Source organism: Microcaecilia unicolor, chromosome 2 (assembly GCF_901765095.1).
Source record: "Microcaecilia unicolor chromosome 2, aMicUni1.1, whole genome shotgun sequence".
Lineage (NCBI taxonomy): Eukaryota > Metazoa > Chordata > Amphibia > Gymnophiona > Siphonopidae > Microcaecilia > Microcaecilia unicolor.
This window is the reverse complement of record NC_044032.1, coordinates 491,052,026-491,071,130: the sequence shown is the minus strand read 5'-3', so window position 1 is coordinate 491,071,130 and position 19,105 is coordinate 491,052,026. Positions and strand designations below refer to the sequence as shown.

Genomic DNA, 19,105 nt, shown 5'->3' with positions numbered 1-19,105 from the left:
TTTGGAGTCCTTGTGTATTTTCTTCCTGGTTGTACCATAGTCATTTTTATTTTGAATCTATTTGTTTTACAATGTCACCCAATTTTTTTTTTTTTTTTTTTTTTTTTTTGCTGAATTTATGTGTTGTCCTACTTGCTGTAATTTTTATAGTTGCCCCAGTTCAGGCATTTGTATGTTGAAACATGTGCTGCTAATAATGGGAAACTGTTAAAAGGGTATGGACACACAAACACACATTTGGAAGCCATCTTTTCATACTGATAATCGTAACAAAATTGGTTGAGCCAACTGGATTTCCTGCTGCTTTTCTTCTGCTGCTAATTGTAATGGAAGAGCGAAGAGAAGAATCTGGGGAAAAGTTAACAAAATGTACGGTTCTTGAAAAAGATCTCCAAAATCTGCAGGCATAGCTAGAGTTAGAAACTTATTACGACTCTCTAAGAATAAAAGAAGTCTGGGTTCTGTTCTGCAGATATGCATGTTAGAAGCAACAAAGTAGAAAATGCCTAGATTAAAATATTTGCTTTGTTTTGTGTTTTTATCTTTTCTATGTTTATGTTTTCATTGGGGGGGGGGGACTAGAATGATTAGATGATTGTAGTGCATGATATCTGCAACATTTCATAACTTGCTCATGAAAGACAAGACATTCCTGAAATAATATTTAACAAATTGGGAGTATTTTGTTTTTAACTGACAACCCCATTGTGAAATCTTTTATGAATACATGCGCATGTCGTCTTATTATTATTAATTTGGATTTTGCTCACACCTTTTTCAGTAGTAAATGCTAAGAAGTAGTAGTAGTAGTTCAAGGTGGGTTAGGTACACTGGGTATTTCCCTGTCCTTGGAGAGGGCTCACAATCTTAAGTTCTGATTTGCCTGTTCTCTGGTCTGTTGTCTATTTTGACTTTGCTGCAATGCACTGTTTGTATTTACTATGTGATGCACATGGCCTTGTGCTTAAATTACAAAAAACAGTTTATAAGTTCAACTAAATTAAAACATTTACAGAACACAAAAACAAAAGAAAAATGTCAAGTTATTCCAAACTTAAATCGAAGCAGTTTAACAAGAAAAAGAAAAGAAAGGGTTAGGAGCCATAGAGATCTAGAGAAAACAAATAAGTCAGTCATTGCAGGGATACCAGACAACCACTGCCAGTCAAACAGCAATAGGTGCCTAAGACCCAAATGCCTTACAAAAAAAAAAAAAAAAGATACATATGAAGTTCATCAGGTAGAGAGAGTTCCAGACGGAGGTCCAGCGAATGGAATTCCAAAAGACAGGACACTGGACACTAAACATCTTTTTCTTAAAAGTAACCAAAACTCCTATTCCACAAATAAAACCTAATAATTTATTGACTTAATTATCCTTACAAAAATAGATCATGGTAATGTACAGAAATATCAAATTACAGTAATCTTCACTCCATGTTTCAGCTGATTGTAGGATTTTAGATGTAAAATTTTAAGGCTTCTACAGTTTTCCTAATTTCTGCTTTAAGCTGTCAATAAATAAAGCATTTTCATTGTTTTCCTTGTTTCTCTCAACAGTTCTCTAAGGAAAGAGTCCCCCCTTCTCCAAACCAAAATTACCTTTCCATTTACCAAAATCAGTTTTTGTATAAGTTTTATTTTTATATTGATTCTGAATTTATTTGTAAAGCAAAATACTGTATAAAATTCCTTACATATTCTTGAGCGTAACTCCTGTCACTGAGCAAGTCTTTTTTTTTTTTACATTAAATTTTTATTGAAAAACCAAGGATTGTAAACATAATGTATCCAATACAAAATATCATAGAAACATCCCATCCACCCAACATATTGTAAGACAAAATGCAATCCAAGGTTCCAATTATCCCCTATCCCAACAAAGCACCCTCCTAACTACCCCCCCCCCCCCCTTGATTCCCACCCTTTCTTAACCTTTAAGACTTCTGGGTTAAAGTAACAAAATGAGTCCAAAGTTCTGAACCTGGGTCATACTGGCCAAGTCTCTTGTCCATGAGTTGTGCCATTTCTCCAATCAAAGATAATTTCAAAGTCCAGTCAAATTCAGATGGTTCCACTGATTGCTTCCAATGACTTGCTATAACACTTTTGGCAGCTGCTAATCACATTCTCTTGAGATGTTGTTACCACTTCAAACCACGTCTATTATCCAATCTCAACAAACACCATTGTAGTTCACAAGGAAAAGGATTGCCTGTATGAGCTGCGATCTGAGACACCACTCTCCCAGAAGAGCTTTATTCGCTCACAGGACCACCAATCCCATCCCCACAACGCCAACACTGTTGGGACACCGCTGGATACATGGCTTGAAGTTGCACAGGCGTATAATACCATCGTGTAAGAACTTTAAAAGCATTTTCTTTCAAAAGTACACATAGCTTTTTTATCTTCCAAAATTATTGCTTTCATTCATAGTGAGCTCAACATTCAAATCATGTTCCCATTGTGACATATATGCATATTTCTGAAAAGCTGTGCCCCTTATAAACTTATAAAGAATGCATATGGTTCCCCTTATTTTCCCCATAGACCCCCACAAATTTTCAGTGTTCATATTCATCTGGATCATCTCTCAACCACCCCTGTTTAAACATATAGTGTTTAACCTGTAAATAAAAAAAGCCATCAGACTCATGTAAATTATATTGCTCTCTATGCTCCCCAAAGGAACACATTTCACCCACATCTAAAAGATCCCTAAAGCAAACCAGCCCCCCAGTGGCCCATCGATCAGCAATAGGGTGCCCGAATCCTACAGAAAACCCCGGGTCCCTACCAATGTAAGCATATAAAGAAGATATTCTAGACTTACGAAATCGAGACCTAAGGGAGACCCACAGTATTAGCAAATGACAGACAAAGGGGTTGACAGTTAACTGACTATATACCCTGGAGGGGAGAGAGGCCGACAGAACTGCTTTCAAATTATAATCCCACACAAAGACTTGATCCATAAGTGCCACAACTGTCGGATGTTCGTGACTCCAGGCAGAAATAAGCTTCAACTGAGCTGCCCAATAGTACAATTCCAAGTTGGGCACTCCCTGCCCACCTAGATCCACCGAGCGCCACATCACCTTTCTGCTTAATCATGGTGCACCCCCCCCCCCCCCCCAAGGAAACTCGAGATATCCCTTTGTATCCTTCTGAATTCCACCGGGGGAACCAGGATTGGCAACGTCTGAAACAAAAATAACCACCTGGGTAAGCTGTTCATTCTAACAGTCGCAATCCGACCTCACCAAGACAACCATCTGCCTCTCCACCTCACTAAATCTCTACGAAGCTGCTGGGACAAGGGAACATAATTCAAATTAAACAACTGGGAGATCTCGCTGGGTATCTGGACCCCTAAATATTTGATACTGCCCTGGGCAAATCGGAAGGGAAAGGCCTGAGCCAACGAGTCCTGCTCCTGTCATATAAGTGAAGCACCCATTAATTCTGATTTATCATAATTTATCTTAAATCCTGACAATTTACTAAAATTGTTCGATTCACTCAACAACACTGGTAAAGTAAGACCAGGTGCCCATATATAAAACAATACATCATCTGCAAAAAGCGCCAATTTATGTTCTGTATCACCAATTTGGACTCCCTTGATATCCGCCAACAACCTAATCCTCTGGGCCAGAGGCTCAATGAAGAGGGCAAAGAGCAGTGAGGATAGTGGGCACCCTTGCCGGGAACCCCTCTCAATCGGAAAGACAGAGGAATAACCCCCATTGATCTTAAGCCGTGCTACCAGATGTTCATACAACCGCTTCAGCCAACCCAGGAGACCGGGTCCCACTCCCATACATTGCAGCACTTCCCACAAGTAGGGCCACTCAACCCTGTCAAATGCGTTTTTGGTATCTGTGCTCAGAAGAGCCACAGGGACTTCCCTCTGTTGGGCTTCCCACAACACATGCAGCGTATGGCAAATATTATCTGCAACTTGCTTACGAGCTACAGAACCTGATTGATCTGAATGTATCAATTTGGGGAGTACCCAGCCCAACCTATCCGCCAATACCTTAGACAAGATTTTAACATCTAAATTTATCAAAGAGATTGGGCGGTAAGACCCACAAAGTGCCGGATCCCGCCCCGGTTTCAATAACACAGATATCCCCGCTTCATGCATACTGATTGGGAGAGATGGACCATTGAAACATGCATTCCCCACTCTAATCAATAATGGGCCTACTTCTCCTGCAAATATTTAAAAAAATTTTTGGCGAGAATCCATCTAACCCCGGAGCCTTTCTCCCCTCAAGACCCTTTATTACTGACATAATTTCCTCAAGGTGGAAAGGGGCCTCCAGCTCCGCACATATTCCTCATTGGATAATTTTGGTAACTCCAGCCCATGCAAAAAGTCTTGGATCGATGTTATCTCTTCCCCCACTTCTCTACTATATAAAGATTGATAAAACTAGGTCAGCTGTTCTCTGAGTCTGGACGCTGAAAAAGCTTTCGATAGGGTGCACTGGCCCTTCATGTATAAAGTGTTGGAGACCTTTGGGATAGTGCCGCAGTTTCGAGGGTGGATTCAAGCGTTTTATAGCTCACCCAAAGTGTGTATTAGAGTGAATGGAGGTAACTCCGATATGTTTACCCTACACAGGGGTACTAGGCAGGGGTGCCCTCTCTCTCCGCTATTGTTTGCCATGGTATGGAACCGTTTGCATCAAGGGTCCGATCTAACCCAGGGTTCACTCCCAGGGGGGAGAGAACATAAGCTGTCTTTATTTGCAGACGATGTGCTGTTGTTTGTCCCTAGACCTCTAACTACCTTTCCTGGGCTCTTGAGGGACATTGAAGAGTATTCTGCAGTTTCTGGGTTTAAAGTAAACATGTCAAAAACTGAAGCTTTAAATGTGACTCTCCCTGTAGGAATAGTGGATGAAGTCAAATCGCTGTATGCTTTTTGGTGGGCTAATCAGAGTCTTCGGTATCTGGGAGTGAATATCACTGCTCAGCTTTCGGAACTCTTTACTGCAAACTATAAGGGTTTGTCTCGGGTACTTGCTGAGGATATGGAGAGTTGGGGAGATATTGGGCTTTCTTGGTTTGGCCGTATAGCCGCCATTAAGATGAATATCTTGCCGCGCCTGCTGTACCTGTTCCAGGCCCTCCCAATAGAGATGCCCCGCAAATTTTTAGCTGCGCTACAAGATCGTATTGTGCGGTTCATTTGGGCAGGTAAGCGCCCCAGGCTAGCAAGGGCTTTTCTGTATCAGGAGAGGAGTAGGGGAGGACTTGGGGTCCCCAACTTGGCTCGGTACTATCGGGCAGTGCAGGCGCGTGCAGCGGTGGAATGGTATCAGGATTACCCAGACCGGCAATGGGTGCATATAGAACAATCTACAGTGGGTACTCGGCCCTTGAGGGCGCTTATGTGGATGCCGAGTTCTCTTCGGTCTTTGGGTGAGGGTTTGTGTCCTATATATGTTACCTTTACCAACTGGGATAGTCTTTTTCCAAAGCGTCAATGTACACTATCTCGCCTGTCCCCGATAGCATATAATCCGTTGTTTTACCCGGGAACTGAAGTAGGACCATTTACTAGGTGGTATGAGGGTGATTTGCAAACATGGGGTCAATTATTTGAGGGGGTGTCCCTTATGCCATACCCGACGGCCCGAGAGCAATTCCCGGTAGTGGGGACAGACAAATATGCATACCTTCAATTGACTCACTTCCTTAAGACACGGGCAGTCCGGGAGGTGATACAGAGGGAACACTCAGCTTTAGAAAAACTTTGTGAGGGATAGATCATGACAGGTGGGTTGATATCCCGATTGCACCACATTCTTAATCAGTCTATACCTCGTCACACCTTACATCGGAAGAGCTGGCAGAGAGAGCTGGGTATAGAACTAGAGGAGGTGGCTTGGGAGAGAATGGAGCGGGCTGCGGCGGAGGTGTCGTCTCATGTACCTTTCAGAGAGAATGCTATTAAAGTACTGTTTCGGTGGTATATGTCACCGTAGCGTCTTCAGTGCATTTATCCTGCCTTGTCGGGTTTGTGCTGGAGGGGCTGTGGTCTTAAGGGATCCATGGGTCATATCTGGTGGCATTGTAGGAAGATTAGAGCCTTTTGGAAAATGGTCCGGAGTAGACTGCAGGTTTGGCTGGGAGGGACGATTCCCTGGCATCCAACCATTTTCCTTTTTTTCAGCAAGAGTGGCGGGATTTTCTCAAAACCCCAACAAGCTCTTTTGCGCTACGCCACATGTGCAGCTAGAATTGTAATAGCGGCCTGTTGGAAACTACCCGTGGTCCCACCGCTGGATAGATGGCTCCGAAAGATGGGGTATGTTTGCGAGATGGAGCGGCTCATGGCTGAGAGACGAAATCAAATGCCTAGGTGGCGCTCAACGTGGGATGCTTATCTCCGCTATGTCCACACATGATGAAGGTGTGGGAATTAGTGATGCAAGTCCGGAATGGGAGGGAGGGGGGAATAAGGGAGGTAGGGGCTTGGGTCTTGTTATCTTTTGATAAAAGTTTTATAAAATTTGAAGTTTGTGAAGGCTTGGCTGTTCAGGTTTCTTAGTTCTTCCAGCAGCCGGGACAGGGCCTATGGAGATAGCAATGCGATGTTAACTGAATACTGTATTTTTCAGTATGTTCTTTTTGATCTATGTTCTGCTTTATGTATCAGGCTATAAGGCCTTTCTTGTCATACTTTACTGGAATGCTGTATTGTCTACCAATAAAGACTTCATACAAATAAAAAAATAAAATAAAAAATATATATATTTCTATGTGAATATGTTTATGTATATGTGTGTGTATATACAGTGGGGGAAATAAGTATTTGATCCCTTGCTGATTTTGTAAGTTTGCCCACTGACAAAGACATGAGCAGCCCATAATTGAAGGGTAGGTTATTGGTAACAGTGAGAGATAGCACATCACAAATTAAATCCGGAAAATCACATTGTGGAAAGTATATGAATTTATTTGCATTCTGCAGAGGGAAATAAGTATTTAATCCCTCTGGCAAACAAGACCTAATACTTGGTGGCAAAACCCTTGTTGGCAAGCACAGCGGTCAGACGTCTTCTGTAGTTGATGATGAGGTTTGCACACATGTCAGGAGGAATTTTGGTCCACTCCTCTTTGCAGATCATCTCTAAATCATTAAGAGTTCTGGGCTGTCGCTTGGCAACTCGCAGCTTCAGCTCCCTCCATAAGTTTTCAATGGGATTAAGGTCTGGTGACTGGCTAGGCCACTCCATGACCCTAATGTGCTTCTTCCTGAGCCACTCCTTTGTTGCCTTGGCTGTATGTTTTGGGTCATTGTCGTGCTGGAAGACCCAGCCACGACCCATTTTTAAGGCCCTGGCGGAGGGAAGGAGGTTGTCACTCAGAATTGTACGGTACATGGCCCCATCCATTCTCCCATTGATGCGGTGAAGTAGTCCTGTGCCCTTAGCAGAGAAACACCCCCAAAACATAACATTTCCACCTCCATGCTTGACAGTGGGGACGGTGTTCTTTGGGTCATAGGCAGCATTTCTCTTCCTCCAAACACGGCGAGTTGAGTTCATGCCAAAGAGCTCAATTTTTGTCTCATCTGACCACAGCACCTTCTCCCCAATCACTCTCGGCATCATCCAGGTGTTCACTGGCAAACTTCAGACGGGCCGTCACATGTGCCTTCCGGAGCAGGGGGACCTTGCGGGCACTGCAGGATTGCAATCCGTTATGTCGTAATGTGTTACCAATGGTTTTCGTGGTGACAGTGGTCCCAGCTGCCTTGAGATCATTGACAAGTTCCCCCCTTGTAGTTGTAGGCTGATTTCTAACCTTCCTCATGATCAAGGATACCCCACGAGGTGAGATTTTGCGTGGAGCCCCAGATCTTTGTCGATTGACAGTCATTTTGTACTTCTTCCATTTTCTTACTATGGCACCAACAGTTATCTCCTTCTCGCCCAGCGTCTTACTGATGGTTTTGTAGCCCATTCCAGCCTTGTGCAGGTGTATGATCTTGTCCCTGACATCCTTAGACAGCTCCTTGCTCTTGGCCATTTTGTAGAGGTTAGAGTCTGACTGATTCACTGAGTCTGTGGACAGGTGTCTTTCATACAGGTGACCATTGCCGACAGCTGTCTGTCATGCAGGTAACGAGTTGATTTGGAGCATCTACCTGGTCTGTAGGGGCAGATCTCTTACTGGTTGGTGGGGGATCAAATACTTATTTCCCTCTGCAGAATGCAAATAAATTCATATACTTTCCACAATGTGATTTTCCGGATTTAATTTGTGATGTGCTATCCTCTCACTGTTACCAATAACCTACCCTTCAATTATGGGCTGCTCATGTCTTTGTCAGTGGTCAAACTTACAAAATCAGCAAGGGATCAAATACTTATTTCCCCCACTGTATATATATATATATATATATATATATATATATATATATATATATATATATATATAATGTGTGGTGTATTATTTGCAGACTCCTGAGGTAGGCTGGTAACACCAAAACATGGGTCTGTGTCGAGTCTTAGTGGTAATATCACAATAAATACTTACTTTGAACTTATTTGCATAGGTTTGGAAGGTTTATCAACAAACTCTACTTCTCCATCCTTTCTGAGGCTTCTGTAGTGGCTCTTCTGTTCCTCCTCCTTGGTGGCATTTTTCTGCATTAAGAGACTTCATTCAGTGGTAGCTGTTGAACACGTAGAAGCTTTCTGAACATATGAGCCTCGGCATATGGGCAACATATAGGGGATGGATAGCAAGGTCCTGATTTGTACAGCACACTAATTGCACATAGAAGCTCCTTCTCTTTTTTGCCCTTCCTGAACTTAAGTCCTTCCATCTTCTGGTGAAGAAGTACTTGGTGCTTCTCTAGCTTTTCTTTGGACTTCTGCCATGATAATACTCTTTCATAGAGATTGGTGTGTTGTACAATATTTTTAAAAATACAAATGTACCTTGAGCTTGAAAAGGTTGGGAAACAATACTGTATACCATGCTTTAGTACTGCACCATACGTTTATTTCAGAATGTAGAAAAATACATTAAATAGTTTTGTAAAAAAAAAAGAAAAAAATAGTACAGTAGTTTCATGCTTGCTTAGTGACAAAATAAAACCCACAACAACTCTCCTGTTTTCTTTAGATGGAATGTTGATAGATACTATAATACTGACATTATCATTTCAGCCTAGATTTTGGAAGAAAACAAGGATGCAGCAGGGAAGAACGTGAAAGAAAGAGGCTGATTCATAAACACAAGCGGGAATTTAAAGGAGCCATTAGAGAGATCCGTAAAGACAGCCAATTCCTAGCTAAACAGCAGTTGTCGGAAATAATGGAAAGGTAAGGGCTTTGAATGGATTTTTAAATTTTGGCCAACTTATAAATCTTTAATTGAGAATCAGCACAAAGATGTTTGGGCATTATGTAGATACACTGTCCAGCAGCATAGCATCAGTGGGTCTCTGAATGTGAAAAACTTACAAATGTAATAAATGGCAGGAGATTTTCTGACAGATTGAGCACATGAATCTATGTGTTTAACTTTTTTTATATAGTTCATTCGTATCTTGGAAAAGGGCACACTAAAAGTTCCATACAGTGCCACACATCATCCTTAGAAATATGAAAACCAGAGATAATAATCACATTGCCAAGGAAACTTTTGTTTCCAGTTTTGAGACTTATCCACACCAGGTACAAAAATATGCCAGCCAGTGGGTAGGATTAAATGGTCATTTCTCTCAATGGAGGAGGGTGAACAGTGGAGTTCAGCAGAGATTTGCAGATGATACAAAACTATTCAACGTTGTTAAAATACCTGAGGACTGTGAAATATTGCAGGAAGACCTTAGGAAATTGGAAGACTGGGCATCAAATGGCAGATGAAATTTAATGTGGACAAATGCAAGGTGATGCACATTGGAAAGAATAATCTGAATCATAGTTTTCTGATGTTAGGGTCCACCTTGAGGGGGTCACCACTCAAGAAAAAGGTCTAGGTGTCGTTTAGGTAATATGCTGAAATCTGCTCAAGTGTGCCGTGGTGGCCAAAAAAAGCAAACAGGACACTAGGAATTATTAGGAAAGGGATGGTGAATAAGACTAAAAATACTATAATGCCTTTGTGTCACTCCATGGTGTGTCCACATCTTGAATATGATGTTTAGTTCTAGTTGCTGTATCTCAAAAAAGATATAGTGGAATTAGAAAAGGTTCAAAGAAGAGCGACCAGAATGGTAAAGGGGATGGAACTCCTCTCGTATGAGGAAAGGCTAAAGAGGTTAGGGCTGTTCAGCTTGGAAAAGAGACAGATGAGGAGAGATATGATTGAGGTGTATACAATCCGGAGTGGTGTAGAATGAGTAGAAGTAAATCGATTTTTTTTACTCATTGCAAAAGTACAAAGACTTAGGGGACACTCGAGGAAGTTACATGGAAATACTTTTAAAACACATAGGATGAAATATTTTTTCACTCAACAAATAGTTAAGCTCAGGGGCGTATGTGGAATCCGGCGGTAGGGGGGGCCAGAGCCAGAGAGGGGGGGCACATTTTTGCCTGCCTCCCCCCCCCCCCGCCCCGCCGCCGCCTCTCTCCACCCCCTCCCCGCCGTCAACCCTCCCCCGTTGCTTACTTTTGCTGGCGGGGGGCCCCAACCCCCGCCAGCCGAGGTCCGACCCGCAATCTCCATATTTCGTCTTCCTCCGTGGCCATGTGCTTCAAGGAAGTAACGCTGCAGTGCTGATTGATTGACGCCGAACTGGATTCAACCAATCAGCACTGCAGCGTTACTTCCTTGAAGCACATGGCCACGGAGGAAGACGAAATATGGAGATTGTGGGTCGGACCTCGGCTGGCGGGGGTTGGGGCCCCCCGCCAGCAAAAGTAAGCAGCGGGGGAGGGTTGACGGCGGGGAGGGGGGCCAGGGCGAAATCTGCGGGGGCCCAGGCCCCTGTGGCCCCACGCAGATACGCCCCTGGTTAAGCTCTGGAACTCTTTGCCGGAGGATGTAGTAACAGAGGTTAGTGTATCTGGATCTAAAAAAGGTTTGAACAATTTCCTGGAGGAAAAGTCCATAGTCTCCTATTGAGACAGAAAAGCGGAAGCATCTGCTTGCACTGGGATTTGTAGTATGGAGTGTTGCCATGATTTGGGTTTCTGCCAGGTACTTGTGACCTGGCTTGGCCACTGTTTAGAAAATAGAATACTGAGCTAGATGGACCATTGGGCTTACCCAGTATGGCTGCTGTTATGTTCTTATGAGCCATGCCAGCAGCAGAGAATGACAGGTTCACTGCTGAGTTTGGATTTTGGATTTATTTGCTTTTCCAAATTCAAGCTGGCGGTGAATTAGAGTGTATGCACTCAGTTGTAGATGAATACCTACTGCACCAAAAATGTAAGTGTCTTCTTTAGTAAATATTCCCTTCCACTTAGTGTCTGTGAGATAAAAATTCTCATTAGAAAGGTGCCCAAGGCCTCGACCTGAGGTAGTAGAGAATGAGCTGACTTGCCTAAGGTAATAAGTAGCATAAGTGGGAAAAGTAGGATTTGAACCCTGGCATTCCTGGTTCCCAGCCTGCTGGTCTAACAGATAAGCCACTGATCTTCTAGTTCAGTGTTTCCCAAACATCCTGATGACCTCATGGCAAGATATAGTAGGGGCGGGCAATTAGCACGTTAATTTTTTAATGCAGGTGTTCTTTTTAACGTCGCCTGAAATTTTATTTTATTTTTTTTTTTGCAGACCCGCCCCCTCCCTCCTTTGTTTACCTTTTCAGGCTCCGGATTTTTTTCTCCTTCCTCACTGCCTCAAAGTCCTTGTCTTCCCCTGCACAGCCAGGTTCTGCTGATAATGAGCCGCGCCATGCAGGAAGTTGGGGAAGTCTTGCGGGACTTGAAACTGTGAGACTTCTCCCAACTTCCCGCATGGTGTGGCAGATCCTGGCCATGCAGGGGAGGACAAGGACTTTGAGGCAATGAGGAAAGAGGAGTAAAACCCGGAATCTGAGCCCAGCTGTAAAGGTGAACGAGGGGGAAGGGAGCATGAGAAAAAAAAACAGATGGTCTTTTTAGGTATTGTTTGAGTGCTGGCGTGGGGTGGTATGGAGGGGAGGGAAGGAGGAGGATGATAATTGGCCATAGTTACTGTAGCCATGAAATTTAAAAGGAAAATCTGCTTCCTAACTTCCCTGGCAGAAGGCAAGGCCGTGTAGCCTGTAAAATGAGTATTGCAGAGTAGCGAGCTGCTAGCTTAACTGGACACACAAGCCACTTGGAGAAGAGGTGTGAAGTATTAGTTTTGGGGGAAAGGATACCCTTAGGAGGGAGCATGTTTTCACAGCAGAGACTGCAATCTGTGTGCTTTAGAGTTGGTGGGGGAGGGGGCTGGGGAGGCTCATAAAAAAGGAACAAAAATAAAAGAAGAAGAAAAAAACTTCTATTTTTATGTTTAAAAAAATAAAACTGGAATGGGTTTGTCTGAAAAAATCTGGCACCTTATATGAAGGCCCTTTGGCTGGCTTGCAACCCTGTTACCACAATAGTCTTAAAATTCCGTAGATGGATCCCGTTGTACTCTCCTGTCATAATTGCATCCCTAAAGCATACCACATTACTGGAATATCTGATTATCAAGATCAACAACATCATCTCAGAATGGGCCTGCACCTTAACCTGAAGAAGACAAAGATCCTGACAACTGGCAAAATCAATAAGTTAGTACATAAGTAATGCCACACTGGGAAAAGACCAAGGGTCCATCGAGCCCAGCATCCTGTCCACGACAGCGGCCAATCCAGGCCAAGGGCACTGGGTAAGCTTCCCAAACGTACAAACATTCTATACATGTTATTCCTGGAATTGTGGATTTTTCCCAAGTCCATTTAGTAGCGGTTTATGGACTTGTCCTTTAGGAAACCGTTCTAACCCCTTTTTAAACTCTGCAAGCTAAACGCCTTCACCACGTTCTCCGGCAACGAATTCGAGTTCAATTACGCGTTGGGTGAAGAAAACTTTTCTCCGATTGTTTTAAATTTACTACACTGTAGTTTCATCGCATGCCCCCTTGATGGAGAAGCAACAAATAGTAGACAATTTAAACCTGCTTGGATCAATAATGAACAAGCAGTAAGAAATCCTGTTAATGCATGGAAAAGTTTTCCAGAACTTTCTAGATAATGTTTATGTTATGTCATTTGATGACATCACCCACTTGTGTGGTTAACTATCCTTCCTGACAACGGTGAATACCTGTTACAGGTAAGCAACTTTGTGTCTTTTATAGGTTAAGTGTGTCAGCATTTCACAGTTCCACATGGAGGAGCCTGGGTTTAGTTCCCAAACTGGGTCTTCCACTCCCCACTTGACTGGTGATAGAGATTCTATGGAGGCAGTATTAACAGCACCTGGGCAAGGAAAGAGTTTGTCATTGTACAATGGTGACACTAATGGATGGTTTAGGACCCATGAGTATAGGGTTTCAGAATAGCCTGGTGCATGGACCCCAGCCAGAGACTTTGAATGCCTGGATTAGAGTATGTTGTGAGAGGGTATAAATAGGGGAGGAAAAAAAGATCTCCAGGTAATTTTAAATATAGGCTTGGAGCACCAGATCCAGTCCCTGGTTCTGACTGAGCTGAAAGCTCAAAGGAGCAAGATTAAACTACCTGGTGAAAATGGTGACGTTTGAAGAGACTCTCTTCCTTTTGTGAAGTTTTGGCATGCAGCATGTGTATAAAATAACATTTGATGTTTGCTAATGTTTCAGGGATAGAGAACGAAAAAGGAAGGTGAACCAGCTTTTCAACAGCCTGTCAACTCAAGAGGGTGAATGGAAGGCTTTGAAGAGGAAAAAGATGAAGGGAGAGTCCACTAATTAAAAAAAAATAATAATAATAATGCCTGTTCTGTACTGTTGTACTTTGACGCTGAAACCAGCTTTTCACAGAAAAAAAAGTCCAATTTATTTTCATAAAACGTCTGCTTGCAGAGGAAAAACACTTGGGAGAAGGTGAATGTCAAGATGTTCTGACAGAAAGCTGGAGTACTTGGATATTTCTTCCAGGTGGTTTTTGTATTGCACATGCATTAGTTTTCCTCGGTGAAAGGAAGATTATGCTGAGAAATAAGGTTTGCCAGTGACTTGTTTTTATTCAACAATTAAATATTTTATGGCAACAAAATCAATAAATTTCTTCTACATTCAGACTAATCTTGCCATTGTACAAATAGTTTCCAGCTTTAGTGCATTCAGTAAAGGTGGTGATAACATGGCAAAATATGTGGCTAACTAATATAGTCTCAGCCTTTCCAGGGAGCAAGTTTTCGCAGTATTATAGAAACTGTAGGATCAGTTTGGTTATCCCAAAAATTGGGATGACAAATATTTCATCGGAGTGGTTACTTTGATTGGTTTGTAACCTGTGTAATACTTAGCCAGTAAATCTGAACGCTGATGGGGCAATTTTTAGATTTACTTGCAGAGATTGCCTTTGGAATTTTGACTTATTTGTACTTGTGACCTTTGCATCTGCTGTGAGATCTGGTTTATAGGGGAAGAGTACACAAGTAAGATTTGAAAAACAAATGTGCAGATTTTTACTCCCTTCACAGCTTTTCCCTGTGAGTTGCACACCATCCGGGGAATTCAATAAATGGTGCCTAAAGTTAAGTGTAATTCGACACCCAACTTTCAGTGTGAAAATGTGTTCTAACAGATGCAAGGTGCCAAAATGAGGCTGAAATGACAGATCGGCATGGAAATACATTTATGCACCCAGTTATAGGATAGCGCCTAAGTGTATCCATGTGCAACTGCAAAGGGGATGTTCCCATGGCAGGGGCTTGGGCGGTCCAGAAGATTGCATGCAGTATTATAGAACACATAAGATACGTGCTCAACTTGATTAATGTTTATTATGAAGCAACGAAACTTGACACAGCTGTGTTTCGGCCAACAAAGCCTGCATCAGGAGTCTATTATAAAAATACATCTAAATAAGTAATCAAAATAGGAACGCTTAAGATCAATAAAACAGAAAGCTAAAAACAACATAAGATAAGATTAAAAATAGAATTAAAAAGTAAGTATTAAAAATAACCAAACTTTGACACAGTAATTCTGATCTACAAACGATATTTCTTACAAGTACAGAGAGGAAAAACAATGTGTATACAATGTAATGAAATTGTATAATGTAATAAAACATGTAAGTACCTCTTAAATTGCACTGAAACATCCACTTGGAATGCCTGGCAGAGAAATAAGTAAAAAAATGTAAGTCAACAATATAACGTTACCAGTCATGGCACACTCATACCGTAAAAAAAACAGCATGTGTAACAAAAAGCTAAATGCTTATTAGTATATGCCCTATGGTCATAGCACTAACGCTGCATATGAGAGAGACATGTAAACAGTAAAACACGAGCTCTTTAAATGAGAAAAACATTTGAACAATGCTCAAGAACCTGGACACACATAAAAAATGAAATTACCACCTAGGCCTCACAGTAGCCAGGCAGTAGTTTCAAAATTGACATGCATACGAGCCTACACGGCTTAATAAAGGCCCCCCTATGTGTTCATTTTTCTCATACCAGTTATACACAGTAAGTACTCGTATACTTCTCTGTACATCCCCACTGGATCCCCTCTGTGCATATCATGCTAGTTCTTTGGTACCTTCATTGTTTTCTCCCCAGGCTTTATTTACACTCTTTTAATCACAAATACAGTTTTGGACTGTAAGCATTTGGTGTTTTGTACTGTTTTGGTCAAGGTCATCTTTTTTTTATTATTATTTATTATTTTTCTTTTTTTTTTTTCCTACACCATAGACCATTCATTCTTTACATCTTCAGTATGATTGGTTATCATTGATGATGCCAGGCTTTTTGAGCATTCTTAAAATGTTTTTCTCATTTAAAATGCTCGTGTTTTTACTGTTTGCATGTCTCTCTCATATGCAACGTTAGCACTATGACCATAGGGCATATACTTAATAAGCATTTTAGCTTTTTGTTACACATGCTGTTTTTTTTTACGGTATGATGTGTGCCATGACTGGTAACGTTATATGTTGACTTACATATTTTACTTATTTCTCTGCCAGGCATTCCAAGTGGCCGTTTCAGTGCAATTTAAGAGGTACTTACATGTTTTATTATATTATACAATTTCATTACATTGTATACACATTGTTTTTCTTCTCTAGTCGCAAATATTTCTATGCTTGTAAGAATATTGTTTGTAGATCAGAATTACTGTGTCAGTTTGGTTATTTTTAATCCTTTTTTTTTTTTTTTTTTAATTTTACCTTATGTTGTTTTTAACTTTGTTTTTATTGATCTTAAGCGTTCCTATTTTGATTATTTATTATAATAGACTTGTTGGCCGAAACACAGCTGTGTCGAGTCTGTTTGCTTCATAATAAACATTTAGACTATCTGAAGCATCGTTTGTCTTTTTTGAGTCATCTTCACTGTTGTGTTCTACATTTCCTGCCCTGTGAGGATTTGCTGCTTCTGTGTATATGTCGCCCAACTGTATGCCAGGGTTTACACCTGGTTTAGTTGGTTGTAAGTTCTCTCACTCAAAAGTAAGGTGCAGAATTTGGCAACCAACACTATAATATAAAGAGAGGTCTTATCTGAGAGCCCTTTATAGAATAGCACTGGGTACCAGGTTTTTTTTTGTTTTGGTTTTTTAGCACTCTTATTTGGGCACCATTTACTGAATCCAACCCTATATCTACTTTTTTCCTGAGTACTGGGCAATTTTTCATAAGCCAGCTGTACTTCAAAAGTTATATTCTGAATGTCAGAAAGAAAAATCTATCAATGCAGCATATAGGGGCCCTAAGCTGATGGGCTTAGCACATCCTGTGTGTGGTACTTTACCACATGGCCTGTAAAATAAGCATTTTTTTTCATGTGTAGAATTTCTGGCCATGCTTGCGGCCATTTGAAAAAAATTAACGAGGAAGCATTTACTGCCTCCTGTAAGTGCTTAGTGCGTGGCAAATGACAAAACTAATGCAGAACGCTTTAGTGCATCTTACATTAGGCCATTTTTCCTGTATTAAGCACATTAGTTTTTTAACACAGCTTAGTAAAATGTTCCTTCTAGGCTCAGCTTGTCTTTTGGTACCCTTGAATTCTATTCAGCTAGTTCATATTAGGGTTTGCTAGCACCCTTCTACTTACCTAGATTAGTAAACCATAAAAGAAATGTATTTTGCTTAAGGCTTATTTTATATTTTCAGGCTGTTTAAAATTGTGCAGCCTTTACCAAAAACATTTTGGGAGCATGCGTTGTTTGTTACCTCCTAGATTTTTATCTAGCTTCATCTACTAATTGACCTATTTCACAAAAGATGCTTATATCTCAGTCAGTATTTGTATAGAGTGACAATCTGGCTTCATGAAATGTCATAGCATAGAAGGTCATTTTTGTAACAGAATGGCTAATTTGTTCAGACCATAACATGCATACGTTAAACATATTTTTCAGAGGCTTTATACTACACAATTTTAAATTATGCCACCAAAAATACCTTGCATAGTTACACCTACTCTTTAGCGTACACAAAGTTTCAAGAAGATTTATAAATGTGCAAACCTTACCCCAATTCCACCCCAGGAATACTTCTGCTCACTGCAGGTAAAAATATGCACTAGTTTGGGCAGTTTTACAAGTCAGTTTCATACATAAACCACCAATTATATGCGTAATTGATCTTGATGGCAATGAAAACCAATGGATTCATCCAAGTCTGCTTTATTTTTTCTAATCTGTACTGCTAAGTTATATTCCAGGTGCCAGCTATAGAAAATTGATTATTTTTAGGCTGGTGGTTTGCTTGTTTGGGGGGACGCAGAATGTGGGTTTGACTGCAGACTTCCCCTTTGCCCCAAGGGAACTTTTCTACTTTTTTTTTTTTTTTTAATTACATTTGTACCCCGCACTTTCCCCACTCATGGCAGGCTCAATGCGGCTTACATATTATATACAGGTACTTATTTGTACCTGGGGCAGTGGAGGGTTAAGTGACTTGCCCAGAGTCACAAGGAGCTGCCTGTGCCTGCAGTGGGAATCGAACCCAGTTCCCAGGACCAAAGTCCACACTCTAACCCTAGGCCACTCCTCCACTCCACTTTATTAATATCTCTATCAAATAATAAAATTGTGTCCTGTTTTGGGTATCTGGCTCAGTTTTCTGAATATACATGTTTTTATTCTTCTTTGTCTTTTATTCCTTATTTATTTTTCATTTGTTGTGCATTTTTTTTTTGTTCATTTCTGTCTTCAATTCAGGTGTAATATATCACTAATATCCTCATTGACCCTCACATTCTTACCATCCCATATCGCATACATGCAAGTCCCACCCCACATTCAGTGTAGAATGTGGAGAAAGTGTTTCCCTACTACTTATATTTACCAGTATTGTGGATCCAGGACAAAAATTATATATAAAAATGAAATTTATCATATATTATAATGTAAGTTTTTATTTTGAAGCTGGAGTGGAGTCAGTACATTTTTTTATCAACTCCACCCAAAATTACTTCCAACTCAGGCCCCACGTACCGTGCTAGGAACGTCTGATTTTGACTGGTTCAGTCCGTTTAGCGTGCACATTAAACCCTTTAGTGTCCAATGTTCCCCATAATAAGCGATATGGGAATAGATTGATGGGAACATTGGACACTAAAGGGTTAGCAAGTAGTGCACAAAGGGGTCCTGCATGAATCGTATGCAACTGTATTACAACAAGCTGATAATATTAAAATGAGCATTTAGAGCAACGCACAGCTGTTCCAAACAATACACAGAAAGGAGCGCCTACCTTTAACGAGAAATTTTTACAGGCGATCAGGAGCTGTCATAGAATGATGGTGGCTTCTCAGTGGAGCAGTCTGCTGTCATATTTAAATAGTATTTGCACATGTGTGTGTTCTGCACCTAACAGCACGGTGAAGAAGTTGTGGAGGCATTGCCCATAGCACCTACAGTTTTGAAAAAAAGCTAAACATGACTTTCATACATGCACATATAAACAGTAACACCCCCACCC

The 19,105-nt window shown here is 41.2% G+C and overlaps 1 protein-coding gene across 1 annotated transcript in view; it reads left to right on the top strand.

The window, feature by feature from the left end:
• Positions 1-14,235, top strand: part of NOP14 (NOP14 nucleolar protein) — a 224,952-nt gene extending 210,717 nt beyond the window's left edge. Inside the window, 2 exon segments of the mRNA XM_030191134.1 lie at positions 9,207-9,362; positions 13,792-14,235. Of these exon segments, the coding sequence (XP_030046994.1) occupies positions 9,207-9,362; positions 13,792-13,903 (268 nt within the window). The 3' untranslated portion in view covers positions 13,904-14,235.
• Positions 14,236-19,105: the final 4,870 nt, after the last annotated feature.